The sequence below is a fragment of the Anomaloglossus baeobatrachus genome, chromosome 1, assembly GCF_048569485.1.
Source record: "Anomaloglossus baeobatrachus isolate aAnoBae1 chromosome 1, aAnoBae1.hap1, whole genome shotgun sequence".
Lineage (NCBI taxonomy): Eukaryota > Metazoa > Chordata > Amphibia > Anura > Aromobatidae > Anomaloglossus > Anomaloglossus baeobatrachus.
The window spans coordinates 947,683,299-947,704,456 of NC_134353.1; the positions used below are offsets into that span (position 1 = coordinate 947,683,299).

Here is a 21,158-nt window from a genome sequence, read left to right on the forward strand (position 1 = left end):
GACCAAGATATCAGTCAGCTATGGCGGACCATTGGGGAGCTGAGTTCCCATATTAAAAACATCCCCACAATAAAGGACATGGAGCAGTATATTTCCAGACTGGAGAACTCATACAAGGCTGAACTTTCTGGGGTTAAAGATGAAGTACAGCAGCTGGGAGAAAGAGTCACAACAGCAGAGTCCACAGTTCAGGCTCTGACAGTAAAGGCAGCAGAACAGGAGGCTGGATATGCATCTCATAATATACAACTGAAGTATTTGGCAGAAATGCTAGATGATGCTGAAAACAGAAACCGGCGTAATAATATTAGAGCACGCGGCATTCCTGAGACGGTTGAGCACACAGCCTTGGAAGGGACTTTATGCCACATTTTCAATGACATACTGCAAGTACCCATAGACTCTCCTCTGGAGCTGGACAGGGCTCATAGAGCTCTGGGCCCTAAAGCAATGGATCCAGAGTTCCCCAGAGACGTCATTTGCAAAGTACATAAGTATAAGTTGAAAGATAACATCATGGCCCAAGCATGGAAACTTGACAATATATCCTTTAAAGGACAAAAGATTCTAATTCTACCTGACCTGTCCAAGTGGACTCTTCAGAAGAGAAAGGCTCTGAGACCCTTATTGGACATATTACGCCAACGGAACATACAGTATACCTGGGGCTTCCCATTCCGCCTGAGAGTCCGGAGGGCAGGAAGGATGCACGTCCTCAGTCACCCAGGGGGCATACCTGAGTTCACCGCAGCCCTCCAAATTCCTTCAGTGACAATTCGGGACTGGCCATTTCTGCCTCCGGGGGCCCCCGGAGGGGTTCCACCTAGAGAAGCCCCTCAGAGGAGGCGAAGAGAGGCGCCTATGGATTTCGGTTGAATATGGAGTCTCACTGAACGGGAAAAGAGACTGTGAATTGTCCTAAAGATAGTATACAATTAGGATAATACGGTTGAAGTTTGGAAGATGGCTTAATGTTATAGTTACAGTTATAGTCATATTGAAAAAGGGGTTTGGATATGAAAGGGGAATAAGGGTAGAAAATAGCAGAAAATAGCAGAAAATGGTTTATGATTTATTATGGAGGAGTCAGAGAGGTACATAGAATAGTGACATAGTAATACATGTTGGACCAAGTTTCAATTTATTCATAGATTAACATAGTTAATATACAGTTAATATAGATGGGAAATATATGATCAGATAGATGATGCAGATCTGCGCCGGCGGGGAGCAACTCTCTCTGGAAAGACTACCGCACTTAAGGGGGTACTATACCGTGCTGGACAAGGTATAGTTAGAGACAGCCTCCCCCATCAAAGTAGGTGGGTTGGAACACCAGGATATAGTTACTGGTGCCTTAGTCCAACACCACCTTCCTATACTTGGGAACAAGTTTTGTTGTGTTTTTTTTGGTTTCTCTTCTTCCTCTTCTTCTTCTCTTCTTCTTCTTTATTTCTATTTCAACTTACTATTCTTTCCGCTATTCCTGGGGTTTCCTATACCCTTACTATAAATCTCTCAAATCTCATTTGACCTAACCCCTTGCTGATAGCTTCCCCGTCCATACGTGTCCTTCCCTTGTTCGTCTAACGGCCAGAAATAGACATGGCGGAACTAAAATTTGGATCTTTCAACACAAAGGGCTTTAATACGCCACAAAAAAGGACCCAAATACTAGCTGAAATGCACAAACAGAAAGTTCACATATTGCTCCTTCAAGAAACACATTTTAAAGTGGGACATGTCCCAAACTTAAGAGACCGCAATTATATATCATGGTTCCACAGCGCCAATGCTGAATCTCGGTCAAGGGGGGTATCGCTGGCCATACACAGAAATCTGCCTCATTCTATTATAGACACGAAACAGGACGTAGAAGGCAGATACATTATAGTCAAGCTACGGATTTATGACACAGTATATACGGTGGCAGGATGGTATGCCCCTAATACGGGGCAGACACAGACATGCAGGGCCTTTCTAAAGGTTTTATACGAGTTCGCAGAGGGAATAATGATTCTGGGGGGAGATTTTAATTTGTCTTTGAATCCCTTAGTAGATACCTCGGCTGGAAGGAGCAACATTTCCTCAAAAATATTGACCTCTTTGAAGCGAGACATACATCAGATGCACCTTAATGACGTGTGGCGCAGCATGCATCCTACGGGTAGGGATTATACCTTTTATTCCACCCCTCATGATTCGTATAGCCGCATAGATCTATTCTTAGTGAGTCAGTGTGTCTTGGCTTGGAGACCGAATCCCACGATTGGTAGTATAGTTTGGTCCGATCACGCCCCTGTCTTTTTGGCTTTTGCCCCTCCAGATGGAAGGAAACGGGAGTGGACATGGAGACTCAACGATAATTTGCTCAAAGATGTAATTTGTATGAATGATATCAGGGAGACGGTTGGGGTCTTCATGTCCTCTCACGAAACGGACCCCACTTCGTTGCCACTGCAGTGGGAGGCGTTTAAGTGTGTCATAAGAGGGGTGCTGATATAGCATGGGGCGCGTACCAAAAAAATAAGGAATATCCGCATAAAAGAATTGTTGGATGGGATTCATAAGTTGGAAACAGCACACAAAAATAGGCAGTTGAGAGGAACATTAGCAGAACTCACAAAATGCAGAGAGGAACTTAGGACAGTGCTGAATGAAAGGTTTCTCAGATACCGGAACCATTATAAACGCTTCCTCTACCAGCATTCTAATAAATGCGGCAGATCCTTGTCCAACCTTTTACACCCCCGTAATCTCACCACATTGATACCTAGCCTGCGGAGACGGGGAGGAGGGAAAGTAAGCAATCCGGCGGAGGTCTTGGAAGAATTGAGGGGCTTCTATTCGGAATTGTATAACATTCAAGGGAGGTTCTCTGGCATCTCGTCACAAGCATTGACTGAGCGCATTAAGGGGTACATGAAGGACACGGCTTTGCCAACTCTGAAAAATGAGGAAGTGCAACAATTGGAAAACCGGTTCACAGAGGAGGAGGTGGGAGAGGTAATCAGGTATACTCCAAAGGGGAAGAGTCTGGGGCCGGACGGATTTTCTCCTACATTTTATAAAACATTTGGGGAATTGCTTACCCCATTTCTGACTAAGGTCTTCAATGCAATCTCAGAGGAGACTCCCTTTGCGGCTCAGTCACTGGAGGCACATGTCACGGTCCTTCCGAAACCGGACAAAGACCCCATGATAGTGGCGAACTACAGAGCAATATCTTTACTAAATGTGGATATAAAGTTATTCTCCAAGATCCAAGCTAACAGGCTGGCTCCCCTTCTCCCCTCCATCATTGATACAGACCAAGTAGGATTCATACAGGGTAGGGAGGCGCGAGATAATGTCAACAAAACTTTGCTGCTCATAGCCCACGCTAAAAACACGAATCAGCCCCTGGGAATACTATCAGTAGACGCAGAAAAAGCGTTTGATCGAGTACAGTGGGATTGTTTGAGGGCGGCTTTAATACAAATAGGGATAGGCTCTGGCTTCTTGAATAAAGTATTGGCACTTTATACTTGTCCATCGGCAAGGATAAAGGCAAATGGCTTCTTATCACAGCCTATACAAATCAGAAATGGAACAAGACAGGGGTGCCCTCTTTCTCCGCTATTATATGTAATTACAATGGAACATCTTGCCAACGCAATCAGGAGAAATCCCAATGTGCACGGTATAGACGTAGGGGGGAAAACATACAAGACGGCATTATATGCGGATGACTTGTTGATATACGTGTCTCAGCCACACATATCTTTCCCCTCTTTGATAGCGGAGTTCGAGAGATTTGGGGATTTAAGTAATTTCAAAGTTAACGGCTCAAAAACAGAAGCCTTAAATGTCACGCTGCAGCCTCAAGAGGTATCACTAGTCCAAAGTAACTTCCCATTTAAATGGCAATCCCAGACTCTGAAATATCTAGGCATCAATGTACCGGCAGATTTGGAATTATTGTATTCCAAGAACTATTTACCGCTATTGACACGAACAATTAAAGAGCTTAGGACATATCATAAAAACCCTTGTCCTGGTTTGGCCGTATAAACACATTTAAAATGGATATCCTTCCACGGTTTTTATATATATTTCAGGCAGTCCCGCTTCTTCCCCCTACCGAGTTTTTTCGGACACTTAGGTCTGCTTTATCTCAATTTGTGTGGGGCCACTCTAGGGCTAGAATAAAATATCACACACTTACTAGGCATATCACTGTAGGGGGCGCAGGACTCCCAGACGTGCGAAGATATCATCGGGCGGCACTGATGGTCCGAATGTTTGACTGGCATTTTAACGACCAGAATAAGAAATGGGTCAAACTCGAACAGGAAAGCTCATCAATTCCACTGAGGTATCTACCATGGGTGGGGTCAAGGGAGGGGGTGAGATCGGTTACGGCGAGTCTTTTTATTAAGGCTACACTGAGGACATGGGACAAGGTTAAACAGAAAGGCGGATTGGTGGGTTGCCCTTTTCTCCTTGCTCCTATTATATCCAATCCAGAATTCCCTCCGGGAGTCGGTCGGACTAAATTTCTAAGATGGGGAGCACAACAAGATGGTAGGATATATCATACCCTTAGGGGGTCTAAATTGAGATCCTTTGAGGATATGCAAAATATGGAACCTCCCCAGACATTATCCTGGATAGAATATAGACAACTCTATTCATTCGTGAACTCTAAGACACGAGAAATGGACGGAATATCAGAGGGCTTGGTCCTACCTTTTGAAAAATTATTTATGCAGGACACTATACCCACTCATCTGATGTCACTTATATATAAAATGATTGGACAGGCAGATCCCTCTGCGGGCTCGGATCCCTCATACATGACCAAGTGGGAAGAAGAAATGGAAACGACATTCACAGATGCAGAAAAACAGAAAGCCTATATATTTACACATAAAATGTCGATTGCAGGATACACCAAGGAGAAAAACTATAAGATCCTAACAAGATGGTATCAGTATCCGGTGAGGCTACACAGAATCTTTCCTTCTGTCTCCGAGATGTGCTGGCGATGTGGAACACTAAAGGGTACAATGATACATATATGGTGGGACTGTGATAAATTAAAGCCTTTTTGGGAGGCAATTTTCCAAACATATACAAAAATAACAGGAAAGGGAACAGTACGGACCCCACAAATAGCCTTGTTGTCAATGCTTCCCGGCTCAATTAAAGCCCAAAAGGGGGATTTACTGCGGTTCTGTCTAGCGGCAGCAAGAGCAGTGATTCCAAGACATTGGAGAACACAGGAGGCCCCGTCATTAAGGGAATGGACGCAGGAATTTGAACACATTCATCATATGGAGGAATTAGTGGCAGAGGCAGAGGGACACACTGAAAGATATCTGAGAATTTGGACGCCATGGATAACATTTAAGAGTTCAGACGAGTACCATACGGTATTTTGAGGCTCAGCAGGTGCAGTATGAACAGAGTTAGAAGAAAGGCAACGATAGGACTCACGTGTGGCCCCCCCCAGCCCCCCCAACCCCGAAAAGATACCCCCTTTCTTCCTCCTTGTCTCTCAGCTTTCTTTTCTACTTCATTCTTGTCTACCTATATCTCTTCTGTGGTCACTTCTGAAGGTTTTTATTATTTTTTAATTTTACAGATAAAAATATAACGAATTGAGATAGGCTAAGGTTCAAGGTTATACGGGAAGGTGGGATACCAAAAAACAGACAGTAGTCTGGAGCTTGTGGGATAGAAAGGGAGGAACGTAAGATTGGTAACAGTGAAGGATCCGAAGTCATAAGCGGAATTATAATATAGAACTGTTATTCAAAATGTGGTATCATTTGCAATGATCCTTCCATAACATTGATTGTTTGTACGTTTTTCTATGTTTCTTTATTTTTCTCTTCTACTCAATAAAGAAAGATTATACATAATGTGATGACATAAGAGCCTCTCACCTCCCCGGTCATATCCTCTGTTATCCCCATAGATAATGATGTAATGTGATGACATAAGAACCTCTCACCTCCCCGGTCATATCCTCTGTTATCCCCATAGATAATGATGTAATGTGATGACATCAGAACCTCTCACCTCCCCGGTCATATCCTCTGTTATTCCCATAGATAATGATGTAATGTGATGACATCAGAGCCTCTCACCTCCCCGGTCATATCCTCTGTTATCCCCATAGATAATGATGTAATGTGATGACATCAGAGCCTCTCACCTCCCCGGTCATATCCTCTGTTATCCCCATAGATAATGATGTAATGTGATGACATCAGAACCTCTCACCTCCCCGGTCATATCCTCTTATTCCCATAGATAATGATGTAATGTGATGACATCAGAGCCTCTCACCTCCCCGGTCATATCCTCTTATTCCCATAGATAATGATGTAATGTGATGACATCAGAGCCTCTCACCTCCCCGGTCATATCCTCTGTTATTCCCATAGATAATGATGTAATGTGATGACATCAGAGCCTCTCACCTCCCCGGTCATATCCTCTGTTATTCTCATAGATAATGATGTAATGTGATAACATCAGAACCTCTCACCTCCCCGGTCATATCCTCTGTTATCCCCATAGATAATGATGTAATGTGATGACATCAGAACCTCTCACCTCCCCGGTCATATCCTCTGTTATTCCCATAGATAATGATGTAATGTGATGACATCAGAGCCTCTCACCTCCCCGGTCATATCCTCTGTTATCCCCATAGATAATGATGTAATGTGATGACATCAGAGCCTCTCACCTCCCCGGTCATATCCTCTGTTATTCCCATAGATAATGATGTAATGTGATGACATCAGAACCTCTCACCTCCCCGGTCATATCCTCTGTTATTCCCATAGATAATGATGTAATGTGGTGACATCAGAACCTCTCACCTCCCCGGTCATATCCTCTGTTATTCCCATAGATAATGATGTAATGTGATGACATCAGAGCCTCTCACCTCCCCGGTCATATCCTCTGTTATTCCCATAGATAATGATGTAATGTGATGACATCAGAACCTCTCACCTCCCCGGTCATATCCTCTGTTATTCCCATAGATAATGATGTAATGTGATGACATCAGAGCCTCTCACCTCCCCGGTCATATCCTCTGTTATTCCCATAGATAATGATATAATGTGATGACATCAGAACCTCTCACCTCCCCGGTCATATCCTCTGTTATTCCCATAGATAATGATGTAATGTGATGACATCAGAGCCTCTCACCTCCCCGGTCATATCCTCTGTTATTCCCATAGATAATGATATAATGTGATGACATCAGAGCCTCTCACCTCCCCGGTCATATCCTCTGTTATTCCCATAGATAATGATGTAATGTGATGACATCACAGCCTCTCACCTCCCCGGTCATATCCTCTGTTATCCCCATAGATAATGATGTAATGTGATGACATCAGAGCCTCTCACCTCCCCAGTCATATCGTCTGTTATTCCCATAGACCAGGGGTGGGGAACCTTTTTTCTGCCGGGGGCCATTTGGAAATTTCTACCACACTTCGGGGGCCGCACAAAATTATCAACTTGAAAATTACCCTAATATATTTGGTCAAACAATTAACTCACTGTGGCAGCTGGAGCTTTTAGTATTTGGTGCGGCTGTGATGTTCGGTGATATTGATCTTGTTGCTTTTCGCAACTGCTTTTCCAGGTTTCAGTTGGCAGTGATTGCTGTATATTCCTCACAGGAGGGGATGGGGGCATATACATCTTAGGGGAGTGTTGGGAGGAATATAGATCACTGGAGAGACTGGGGGGCATAGACATGACTAGGGAAAATGGGGGCATATATATCAAAGGAGATGCTGAAGGCAAATACATCACTGGGGAGGGCTGGGAGGAATATACATCATTAGCAAAGTTGCGGGGCATAGACATGGCTGTTTGCATAGACATCACTGGGGGATACATACATCATTGTTGGGGAGCACAGACATAGCTGGGGGGGCATAAAAATTGCAGGGGAGGGCTGGGAGGAATATACATCACTAGGGAAGCAGCGGGGCATAGACAACACTGGGGGTACAAACATCACTGTTCGGCACAGACATCACTGGGGTGCACAGACATAGCTGGGAGTCACAAACATTTCTGGGGGCATAGGCATAGCTGAGTGAGCACAGACAGGCCTGGAGGAGGCTGGAGGCAGACATACCTGAAGGAGGCTGGAGGCAGACAGACAGACAGGCCTGGAGGAGGCTGGAGGCAGACAGACAGACAGGCCTGGAGGAGGCTGGAGGCAGACAGACAGACAGGCCTGGAGGAGGCTGGAGGCAGGCAGACAGGCCTGGGGGAGGCTGGAGGCAGGCAGACAGACAGGCCTGGAGGAGGCTGGAGGCAGACAGACAGACAGGCCTGGGGGAGGCTGGAGGCAGGCAGACAGGCCTGGGGGAGGCTGGAGGCAGGCAGACAGGCCTGGGGGAGGCTGGAGGCAGGCAGACAGGCAGGCCTGGGGGAGGCTGGAGGCAGGCAGGCAGACAGGCCTGGGGGAGGCTGGAGGCAGGCAGGCAGACAGGCCTGGGGGAGGCTGGAGGCAGGCAGGCAGACAGGCCTGGGGGAGGCTGGAGGCAGGCAGGCAGACAGGCCTGGGGGAGGCTGGAGGCAGGCAGGCAGACAGGCCTGGGGGAGGCTGGAGGCAGGCAGGCAGACAGGCCTGGGGGAGGCTGGAGGCAGGCAGGCAGACAGGCCTGGGGGAGGCTGGAGGCAGGCAGGCAGACAGGCCTGGGGGAGGCTGGAGGCAGGCAGGCAGACAGGCCTGGGGGAGGCTGGAGGCAGGCAGGCAGACAGGCCTGGGGGAGGCTGGAGGCAGGCAGGCAGACAGGCCTGGGGGAGGCTGGAGGCAGGCAGGCAGACAGGCCTGGGGGAGGCTGGAGGCAGGCAGGCAGACAGGCCTGGGGGAGGCTGGAGGCAGGCAGGCAGACAGGCCTGGGGGAGGCTGGAGGCAGGCAGGCAGACAGGCCTGGGGGAGGCTGGAGGCAGGCAGGCAGACAGGCCTGGGGGAGGCTGGAGGCAGGCAGGCAGACAGGCCTGGGGGAGGCTGGAGGCAGGCAGGCAGACAGGCCTGGGGGAGGCTGGAGGCAGGCAGGCAGACAGGCCTGGGGGAGGCTGGAGGCAGGCAGGCAGACAGGCCTGGGGGAGGCTGGAGGCAGGCAGGCAGACAGGCCTGGGGGAGGCTGGAGGCAGGCAGGCAGACAGGCCTGGGGGAGGCTGGAGGCAGGCAGGCAGACAGGCCTGGGGGAGGCTGGAGGCAGGCAGGCAGACAGGCCTGGGGGAGGCTGGAGGCAGGCAGGCAGACAGGCCTGGGGGAGGCTGGAGGCAGGCAGGCAGACAGGCCTGGGGGAGGCTGGAGGCAGGCAGGCAGACAGGCCTGGGGGAGGCTGGAGGCAGGCAGGCAGACAGGCCTGGGGGAGGCTGGAGGCAGGCAGGCAGACAGGCCTGGGGGAGGCTGGAGGCAGGCAGGCAGACAGGCCTGGGGGAGGCTGGAGGCAGGCAGGCAGACAGGCCTGGGGGAGGCTGGAGGCAGGCAGGCAGACAGGCCTGGGGGAGGCTGGAGGCAGGCAGGCAGACAGGCCTGGGGGAGGCTGGAGGCAGGCAGGCAGACAGGCCTGGGGGAGGCTGGAGGCAGGCAGGCAGGCAGACAGGCCTGGGGGAGGCTGGAGGCAGGCAGGCAGGCAGACAGGCCTGGGGGAGGCTGGAGGCAGGCAGGCAGACAGGCCTGGGGGAGGCTGGAGGCAGGCAGGCAGACAGGCCTGGGGGAGGCTGGAGGCAGGCAGGCAGACAGGCCTGGGGGAGGCTGGAGGCAGGCAGGCAGACAGGCCTGGGGGAGGCTGGAGGCAGGCAGGCAGACAGGCCTGGGGGAGGCTGGAGGCAGGCAGGCAGACAGGCCTGGGGGAGGCTGGAGGCAGGCAGGCAGACAGGCCTGGGGGAGGCTGGAGGCAGGCAGGCAGACAGGCCTGGGGGAGGCTGGAGGCAGGCAGGCAGACAGGCCTGGGGGAGGCTGGAGGCAGGCAGGCAGACAGGCCTGGGGGAGGCTGGAGGCAGGCAGGCAGACAGGCCTGGGGGAGGCTGGAGGCAGGCAGGCAGACAGGCCTGGGGGAGGCTGGAGGCAGGCAGACAGGCCTGGGGGAGGCTGGAGGCAGGCAGACAGGCCTGGGGGAGGCTGGAGGCAGGCAGACAGACAGGCCTGGGGGAGGCTGGAGGCAGGCAGACAGACAGGCCTGGGGGAGGCTGGAGGCAGGCAGACAGACAGGCCTGGGGGAGGCTGGAGGCAGGCAGGCAGACAGGCCTGGGGGAGGCTGGAGGCAGGCAGGCAGACAGGCCTGGGGGAGGCTGGAGGCAGGCAGGCAGACAGGCCTGGGGGAGGCTGGAGGCAGGCAGGCAGACAGGCCTGGGGGAGGCTGGAGGCAGGCAGGCAGACAGGCCTGGGGGAGGCTGGAGGCAGGCAGGCAGACAGGCCTGGGGGAGGCTGGAGGCAGGCAGGCAGACAGGCCTGGGGGAGGCTGGAGGCAGGCAGGCAGACAGGCCTGGGGGAGGCTGGAGGCAGGCAGGCAGACAGGCCTGGGGGAGGCTGGAGGCAGGCAGGCAGACAGGCCTGGGGGAGGCTGGAGGCAGGCAGACAGGCCTGGGGGAGGCTGGAGGCAGGCAGACAGGCCTGGAGGCCGACAGACAGGCTTGGGGGAGGTTGCGGGCACAAAGAGCACTGCTGCTGCCACCGGTACAGAGAGCGCTGCTGCTGCCGCCGGGCACAGAGAGCGCTGCTGCTGCCGCCGGGCACAGAGAGCGCTGCTGCTGCCGCCGGGCACAGAGAGCGCTGCTGCTGCCGCCGGGCACAGAGAGCGCTGCTGCTCCTGCGGGGGACCGCTGCGGGTACAGCAGGTCCTGGGAGATGATGGGGCTATTGCTCTTCTTCTGCTGGACTGGAGCGCAGCGCATCTCGTGCCTACCTGAGCTACAAAATACGTCCTCACATTAGCCAGTGCCAGCGTGGGGACGTAGTCTTTCGGTATAAGAATTGCAGCATTCAGCATTGAACACGCTGCGCGGGGTTTTAAAGGGCCAGCAGCCAGCAAGATGCGGCTGCTACCCAGCACTGCGGTCCCTGGGAATTTGCCCGGAGGCCGCAGAAACAGTCATTGCTGGCCGCATACGGCCCATGGGCCAGAGATTCCCCACCCCTGCCATAGATAATGGTGTAATGTGATGACATCAGAACCTCTCACCTCTCCAGTCATATCCTCTGTTATTCCCATAGATAATGATGTAATGTGATGACATCAGAACCTCTCACCTCCCCGGTCATATCCTCTGTTATCCCCATAGATAATGATGTAATGTGATGACATCAGAGCCTCTCACCTCCCCGGTCATATCCTCTGTTATTCCCATAGATAATGATGTAATGTGATGACATCAGAACCTCTCACCTCCCCGGTCATATCCTCTGTTATTCCCATAGATAATGGTGTAATGTGATGACATCAGAACCTCTCACCTCCCCGGTCATATCCTCTGTTATTCCCATAGATAATGATGTAATGTGATGACATCACAGCCTCTCACCTCCCCGGTCATATCCTCTGTTATTCCCATAGATAATGATGTAATGTGATGACATCAGAACCTCTCACCTCCCCGGTCATATCCTCTGTTATTCCCATAGATAATGATGTAATGTGATGACATCAGAACCTCTCACCTCCCCGGTCATATCCTCTGTTATCCCCATAGATAATGATGTAATGTGATGACATCAGAACCTCTCACCTCCCCGGTCATATCCTCTGTTATTCCCATAGATAATGATGTAATGTGATGACATCAGAGCCTCTCACCTCCCCGGTCATATCCTCTGTTATCCCCATAGATAATGATGTAATGTGATGACATCAGAGCCTCTCACCTCCCCGGTCATATCCTCTGTTATCCCCATAGATAATGATGTAATGTGATGACATCAGAACCTCTCACCTCCCCGGTCATATCCTCTGTTATCCCCATAGATAATGATGTAATGTGATGACATCAGAGCCTCTCACCTCCCCGGTCATATCCTCTGTTATCCCCATAGATAATGATGTAATGTGATGACATCAGAACCTCTCACCTCCCCGGTCATATCCTCTGTTATCCCCATAGATAATGATGTAATGTGATGACATCAGAGCCTCTCACCTCCCCGGTCATATCCTCTGTTATCCCCATAGATAATGATGTAATGTGGTGACGTCACAGCCTCTCACCTCCCCGGTCATATCCTCTGTTATTCCCATAGATAATGATGTAATGTGATGACATCAGAACCTCTCACCTCCCCGGTCATATCCTCTGTGATTCCCATAGATAATGATGTAATGTGATGACATCAGAGCCTCTCACCTCCCCGGTCATATCCTCTGTTATCCCCATAGATAATGATGTAAAGTGATGACATCAGAACCTCTCACCTCCCCGGTCATATCCTCTGTTATCCCCATAGATAATGATGTAATGTGATGACATCAGAGACTCTCACCTCCCCGGTCATATCCTCTGTTATTCCCATAGATAATGATGTAATGTGATGACATCAGAGATTCTCACCTCCCCGGTCATATCCTCTGTTATCCCCATAGATAATGATGTAATGTGATGACATCAGAACCTCTCACCTCCCCGGTCATATCCTCTGTTATTCCCATAGATAATGATGTAATATGATGACATCAGAACCTCTCACCTCCCCGCTCATATCCTCTGTTATTCCCATAGATAATGATGTAATGTGATGACATCAGAACCTCTCACCTCCCCAGTCATATCCTCTGTTATTCCCATAGATAATGATGTAATATGATGACATCAGAACCTCTCACCTCCCCGCTCATATCCTCTGTTATTCCCATAGATAATGATGTAATGTGATGACATCAGAACCTCTCACCTCCCCAGTCATATCCTCTGTTATTCCCATAGATAATGATGTAATGTGATGACATCAGAGCCTCTCACCTCCCCGGTCATATCCTCTGTTATCCCCATAGATAATGATGTAATGTGATGACATCAGAGCCTCTCACCTCCCCGGTCATATCCTGTTATCCCCATAGATAATGATGTGATGTGATGACATCAGAACCTCTCACCTCCCCGGTCATATCCTCTGTTATTCCCATAGATAATGATGTAATGTGATGACATCAGAACCTCTCACCTCCCCGGTCATATCCTCTGCTATTCCCATAGATAATGATGTAATGTGATGACATCAGAGCCTCTCACCTCCCCGGTCATATCCTCTGTTATCCCCATAGATAATGATGTAATGTGATGACATCAGAACCTCTCACCTCCCCGGTCATATCCTCTGTTATTCCCATAGATAATGATGTAATGTGATGACATCAGAACCTCTCACCTCCCCGGTCATATCCTCTGTTATTCCCATAGATAATGATGTAATGTGATGACATCAGAACCTCTCACCTCCCCGGTCATATCCTCTGTTATCCCCATAGATAATGATGTAATGTGATGACATCAGAACCTCTCACCTCCCCGGTCATATCCTCTGCTATTCCCATAGATAATGATGTAATGTGATGACATCAGAACCTCTCACCTCCCCGGTCATATCCTCTGTTATTCCCATAGATAATGATGTAATGTGATGACATCAGAACCTCTCACCTCCCCGGTCATATCCTCTGTTATCCCCATAGATAATGATGTAATGTGATGACATCAGAGCCTCTCACCTCCCCGGTCATATCCTCTGTTATCCCCATAGATAATGATGTAATGTGATGACATCAGAACCTCTCACCTCCCCGGTCATATCCTCTGTTATCCCCATAGATAATGATGTAATGTGATGACATCAGAACCTCTCACCTCCCCGGTCATATCCTCTGCTATTCCCATAGATAATGATGTAATGTGATGACATCACAGCCTCTCACCTCCCCGGTCATATCCTCTGTTATCCCCATAGATAATGATGTAATGTGATGACATCAGAACCTCTCACCTCCCCGGTCATATCCTCTGTTATTCCCATATATAATGATGTAATGTGATGACATCACAGCCTCTCACCTCCCCGGTCATATCCTCTGTTATCCCCATAGATAATGATGTAATGTGATGACATCAGAGCCTCTCACCTCCCCGGTCATATCCTCTGTTATCCCCATAGATAATGATGTAATGTGATGACATCAGAGCCTCTCACCTCCCCGGTCATATCCTCTGTTATCCCCATAGATAATGATGTAATGTGATGACATCAGAGCCTCTCACCTCCCCGGTCATATCCTCTGTTATTCCTATAGATAATGGTGTAATGTGATGACATCAGAGCCTCTCACCTCCCCGGTCATATCCTCTGTTATTCCTATAGATAATGGTGTAATGTGATGACATCACAGCCTCTCACCTCCCCGGTCATATCCTCTGTTATCCCCATAGATAATGATGTAATGTGATGACATCAGAACCTCTCACCTCCCCGGTCATATCCTCTGTTATTCCTATAGATAATGGTGTAATGTGATGACATCAGAACCTCTCACCTCCCCGGTCATATCCTCTGTTATCCCCATAGATAATGATGTAATGTGATGACATCAGAACCTCTCACCTCCCCGGTCATATCCTCTGTTATTCCTATAGATAATGGTGTAATGTGATGACATCAGAGCCTCTCACCTCCCCGGTCATATCCTCTGTTATTCCTATAGATAATGGTGTAATGTGATGACATCACAGCCTCTCACCTCCCCGGTCATATCCTCTGTTATCCCCATAGATAATGATGTAATGTGATGACATCAGAACCTCTCACCTCCCCGGTCATATCCTCTGTTATTCCTATAGATAATGGTGTAATGTGATGACATCAGAACCTCTCACCTCCCCGGTCATATCCTCTGTTATTCCTATAGATAATGGTGTAATGTGATGACATCAGAACCTCTCACCTCCCCGGTCATATCCTCTGTTATTACCATAGATAATGGTGTAATGTGATGACATCACAGCCTCTCACCTCCCCGGTCATATCCTCTGTTATCCCCATAGATAATGATGTAATGTGATGACATCAGAACCTCTCACCTCCCCGGTCATATCCTCTGTTATTCCTATAGATAATGGTGTAATGTGATGACATCAGAACCTCTCACCTCCCCGGTCATATCCTCTGTTATTCCCATAGATAATGATGTAATGTGATGACATCAGAGCCTCTCACCTCCCCGGTCATATCCTCTGTTATTCCCATAGATAATGATGTAATGTGATGACATCAGAGCCTCTCACCTCCCCGGTCATATCCTCTGTTATTCCCATAGATAATGATGTAATTTGATGACATCAGAGCCTCTCACCTCCCCGGTCATATCCTCTGTTATTCCCATAGATAATGATGTAATTTGATGACATCAGAGCCTCTCACCTCCCCGGTCATATCCTCTGTTATTCCCATAGATAATGATGTAATGTGATGACATCAGAGCCTCTCACCTCCCCGGTCATATCCTCTGTTATTCCCATAGATAATGATGTAATGTGATGACATCAGAGCCTCTCACCTCCCCGGTCATATCCTCTGTTATCCCCATAGATAATGATGTAATGTGGTGACATCAGAGCCTCTCACCTCTCCAGTAAGATGGGAGATGATCTCCAGGGTGAGGTGTATGATCCTCTCCGCCATCTTGCCTCTGTCCTTCATTCTCGTTATCAGCAGAGGATTCTTTATTGTAGGATTCTGAATGGAGAGAAGATAAAAAACAACATAAACTTCATAGGAAACAACATGGAGAAACGTTTACACAGTATCCGGCATTTCTCCCTCTCCCCCGGTTTCTGCCTGTAGGTGGCGCTGCACTTGCTCTGTGGCCAGCACTGGGGGGCGCATGCGCAGTGTGACAGTGTGGCTGGGACTTGTGGTGCCTCCAGCAGGGAGTCTGTGTGTGTCTGCAGAGCGCTGGGATCTGTAGTTCTCCGCTCTGGGGTCTCGGGTGAGGACACGTCCTGCAGATACTGACCCCGCTCTGCTGCTCCATCATCTCCAGTCCCGGAGTCACCGCCTGTGCTCACAGGACCTGTGTGACGTCACCGCCATGTGATCAGTCACATGATCAGGGGCTACTGTAGGGGGCTGTACTCAGTGTGTGCAGGGGCTGCTGGGCGGGGGGTGCACAGTGTCAGGGCTCGTGCACAGGAGCGGAGGAATCACGGGGCCGCGCAGCGGAAGAGCTAAATGTTCTCTTTCAAATAAAATAATCTTCTGCAGTGTCACGTGACATCCCGACTGTGCAGCCCCCACCAAGTAAGATTCCTTTCATTGCAGCCATAAAGTATGATGCCAACAAAAGTGCCCCCAATACAGTATAATCCCCCACAGCGAATTCCTCCACACACAGTATGATGTCCTGTGACCCCACACAGCAAATACAGTATAATGGCCTCAATACAACACTCCACACTGTATACCGAGCCCCACATAGCCCTCCATATAGTATAACGGGCCCCACATAGCCCTCCATATAGTATAACGGGCCCCACATAGCCCTCCATATAGTATAACGGGCCCCACATAGCCCTCCATATAGTATAATGGGCCCCACATAGCCCTCCATATAGTATAACGGGCCCCACACAGCCCTCCATATAGTATACCGAGCCCCACATAGCCCTCCATATAGTATACCGAGCCCCACACAGCCCTCCATATAGTATAACGGGCCCCACATAGCCCTCCATATAGTATAACGGGCCCCACACAGCCCTCCATATAGTATACCGAGCCCCACATAGCCCTCCATATAGTATACCGAGCCCCACACAGCCCTCCATATAGTATAACGGGCCCACATAGCCCTCCATATAGTATAACGGGCCCCACATAGCCCTCCATATAGTATAATGGGCCCCACATAGCCCTCCATATAGTATAACAGGCCCCACATAACCCTCCATATAGTATAACGGGCCCCACATAGCCCTCCATATAGTATAATGGGCCCCACATAGCCCTCCATATAGTATAACGGGCCCACATAGCCCTCCATATAGTATAACGGGCCCCACATAGCCCTCCATATAGTATAACGGGCCCACATAGCCCTCCATATAGTATAACGGGCCCCACATAGCCCTCCATATAGTATAATGGGCCCCACATAGCCCTCCATATAGTATAACAGGCCCCACATAACCCTCCATATAGTATAACGGGCCCCACATAGCCCTCCATATAGTATAATGGGCCCCACATAGCCCTCCATATAGTATAACGGGCCCACATAGCCCTCCATATAGTATAACGGGCCCCACATAGCCCTCCATATAGTATAATGGGCCCCACATAGCCCTCCATATAGTATAACGGGCCCCACATAACCCTCCATATAGTATAACGGGCCCCACACAGCCCTCCATATAGTATAACGGGCCCCACATAGCCCTCCATATAGTATAATGGGCCCCACATAGCCCTCCATATAGTATAACGGGCCCCACATAACCCTCCATATAGTATAACGGGCCCCACACAGCCCTCCATATAGTATAACGGGCCCCACACAGCCCTCCATATAGTATAATGGGCCCCACATAGCCCTCCATATAGTATAATGGGCCCCACATAGCCCTCCATATAGTATAATGGGCCCCACATAGCCCTCCATATAGTATAATGGGCCCCACAGAGCCCTCCATATAGTATAATGGGCCCCACATAGCCCTCCATATAGTATAATGGGCCCCACATAGCCCTCCATATAGTATAATGGGCCCCACATAGCCCTCCATATAGTATACCGAGCCCCACATAGCCCTCTATATAGTATACCGGGCTTCACGTAGCCCTCCATATAGTATAATGGACCCCACATAGCCCTCCATATAGTATACCGAGCCCCACATAGCCCTCCATATAGTATACCGGGCTTCACGTAGCCCTCCATATAGTATAATGGGCCCCACATAGCCCTCCATATAGTATAATGGGCCCCACATAGCCCTCCATATAGTATAATGGGCCCCACATAGCCCTCCATATAGTATACCGAGCCCCACATAGCCTTCCGTATAGTATACCAGGCTTCACGTAGCCCTCCATATAGTATAATGGACACCACATACCCCTCCATATAGTATAATGGGCACCACGCAGCCTTCCATATAGTATAATGGGCCCACAGAGCCCTCCATATAGTAGAATGGGCCCCACATAGCCCTCCATATAGTATAATGGGTCCCATATAACCCTCCATATAGTATAATGGGCCCCACATAGCCCTCCATATAGTATAAAGGGCCCCACATAGCCGTCCATATAGTATAATGGGCCCCATGTAGCATTCCATATAGTATAATGGGCCCCACATAGCCCTCCATATAGTATAATGAGCCCCACATAGCCCTCCATATAGTATAATGGGTCCCACATAAGCCTCCATATAGTATAATGGTCCCCACATAGCCCTCCATATAGTATAATGGGCCCCACATAGCCCTCCATATAGTATAATGGGCCCCACATAGCCTTCCATTTAGTATAATGGGCCCCACATAGTCCTCCATATAATATAAAGGGCCCCACATAGCCCTCCATATAGTATAATGGGCCCCATGTAGCCTTCCATATAATATAATGGGCCCCACATAGCCCTCCATATAGTATAATGGGCCCCATGTAGCCTTCCATATAGTATAATGGGCCCCACATAGCCTTCCATATAGTATAATGGGCCCCACATAGCCTTCCATATAGTATAACGGGCCCCACGTAGCCTTCCATATAGTATAATGGGCCCCACATAGCCCTCCATATAGTATAATGGGCCCCATGTAGCCTTCCATATAGTATAATAGGCCCCACATAGCCCTCCATATAGTATCACTAGCTATAGTACCCGGCGTTGCTTGGGACAGTACCTAAGTGTCTCTAAGGCCGGGAACACATATCCGGCTTTTTGCCGGTTTGACGGATGCAGCGCATGCCAGTACACTATGATACAGTATAGTGGCAGCGCCGCAACTTCCGGGTCACATGCTCCGGTCACATGACAGCATGTGACCGGCGCTTGTTGCGTTACCAGTGTACTGTATACACTGTACTGGCATGCGCCACATGCGTCAAACCGGCGAAAAGCTGGATATGTGTACCTAGCCTACCGTAAGCCTCTCTCACTCTCCTGCTCTGTCTGTCTCCATCTCTGTCTGTCTACTTCTCTGTCTCTATCTGTGTCTCTCTCTCTGTCTGTCTCTGTGTGTCTCTGTATATCCTTGTCTGTGTCTCTGTGTATCCTTGTCTATGTAGGTCTGTCTCTGTTTACCTGGGTCTCTGTTTACCTGTGTGTCTCTTTGTGTCTATGTCCCAGACTCTGTGTGTGTGTCTCTGTATGTCTCTCTGACTCTGTGTGTCTGTGTCACTGGGAGTCTATGTCTCTGGGTGTTTATGTCTCTGTGTATGTCTGTCTCTGTATCAGTCTCTGTGTGTCTCTGTTACCGTGTGTCTCTGTATCAGTCTCTGTGTGTGTGAGTCTGTGTGTTTGTGTCTCTGTCCCTGTGTGTCTGTCTCTGTTTGTCCCTGTGTGTATTTGTCTCTGTGTCTTTGTGTGTGTTTCTCTGTGTGTTTCTCTGTGTGTGTCACTGTCTCTATGTGTCCGTGTCTATGTATCTCTTGCTCTGTGTGTCTGTGGCTTTGTGTGTCGGTGTCTCTGTGTGTGTCTCTGTATCAGTCTGTGTGTGTCTCTGTGTGTCTTTATCTCTGTCCCTGTGAGCATCTCTATTTGTGTGTCTGTCTCTGTGTGTGTCTTTGTGTGTCTGTGTCTCTGTTTCTGTATGACTTTAATGTAAGCAGGTTTTTTGGAGAATAACTGTAAAGCGCAGGGTTAAATTTTCCCCTCAAAATATAGTCTATGACGTTCCCTGAGTCGCATGAAGTGTCTGCAAAATGTTTAGATTGTAAATGCGATGGTGTGGACATGCACACATATACATACACACACACATATACATACACACACACATATACATACATACACACACATATACATACAGTGGGTACGGAGAGTATTCACACCCCTTTAAATTTTTCACTCTTTGTTTCATTGCAGCCATTTGGTAAATTCAAAAAAGTTCATTATTTCCTCATTAATGTACACTCTGCCCCCATCCCCCATCTTCACAGAAAAAAACCCAGAAATGGAGAAATTTTTGCAAATTTTTTAATCAAGAAAAACTGAAATATCCCATGGTCATAAGTATTCACACCCTTTGCTCAGTATTGAGTAGACGCCCGTTTTGAGCTAGTACAGCCATGAGTCTTCTTGGGATTTTGGATTTGGGGCTCCTCGGCCATTCTTCCTTGCAGATCCTCTCCAGTTCCGTCAGGTTGGATGGTGAACGTTGGTGGACGCCATTTTCAGGTCTCTCCAGAGATGCTCCATTGGGTTTAGGTCAGGGCTCTGGCTGGGCCGGTCAGGAATGGTCACAGAGTTGTTCTGAAGCCACTCCTTTGTTATTTTAGCTGTGTGCTTAGGGTCATTGTCTTGTTGGAAGGTGAACCTTCGGCCAAGTCTGAGGTCCAGAGCAATGAGGAAGAGGTTTTCTTCCAGGATATCTCTGTACTTGGCCACATTCATCTTTCCTTCCATTGCAGCCAGTCGTCCTGTCCCTGCCTCCATAGCATGATGCTGCCACCACCACGTTTCACTGAAGGGATTGTATTGGGCCGGTGATGAGCAGTGCCTTGTTGTCTCCACACATACCGCTTAGAATTATCACCAAAAAGTTCTGTCTTCGTCTCATCAGACCAGAGAATCTTATTTCTCATAGTCTGGGAGTCCTTCATGTGTTCCTTTGCAAACTCTATGCGAGTGTAAACAGGTGGCAAACAGGGGGCGCTGTAGTCGTGGTCATGTGACCCCCTGACCTCTGCTCACAGACAGATGATCGGGCCGGTGAACCAGGGTCGGACTGGGGAGTCTGGGGCCCTCCCTGCAGCGATATACAAATACCTGTTCACCACTTTCTCCATTATAGTGGAGTGCCATCTATAAAATACAGGAGACTCCTGCACGTTACTGTGTGCACCATAACCCACTACTGACTTATGCCGTACATGTACAGATGTCACTAAGGGGTTAAAC

At 49.1% G+C, this 21,158-nt stretch overlaps 1 protein-coding gene and 1 pseudogene across 1 annotated transcript in view; both read right to left on the minus strand.

The window, feature by feature from the left end:
* Positions 1-16,110, minus strand: part of LOC142257052 (uncharacterized) — a 329,863-nt gene extending 313,753 nt beyond the window's left edge. Inside the window, exons 1-2 of the mRNA XM_075329110.1 lie at positions 16,044-16,110; positions 15,653-15,763 (exon numbers count right to left, since the gene is read on the minus strand). Of these exons, the coding sequence (XP_075185225.1) occupies positions 15,653-15,763; positions 16,044-16,064 (132 nt within the window). The 5' untranslated portion in view covers positions 16,065-16,110. The remainder of the gene's footprint in view (positions 1-15,652; positions 15,764-16,043) is intronic.
* LOC142257004 (uncharacterized) overlaps positions 1-21,158 on the minus strand; it is a 417,356-nt pseudogene that overhangs the window by 364,673 nt on the left and 31,525 nt on the right.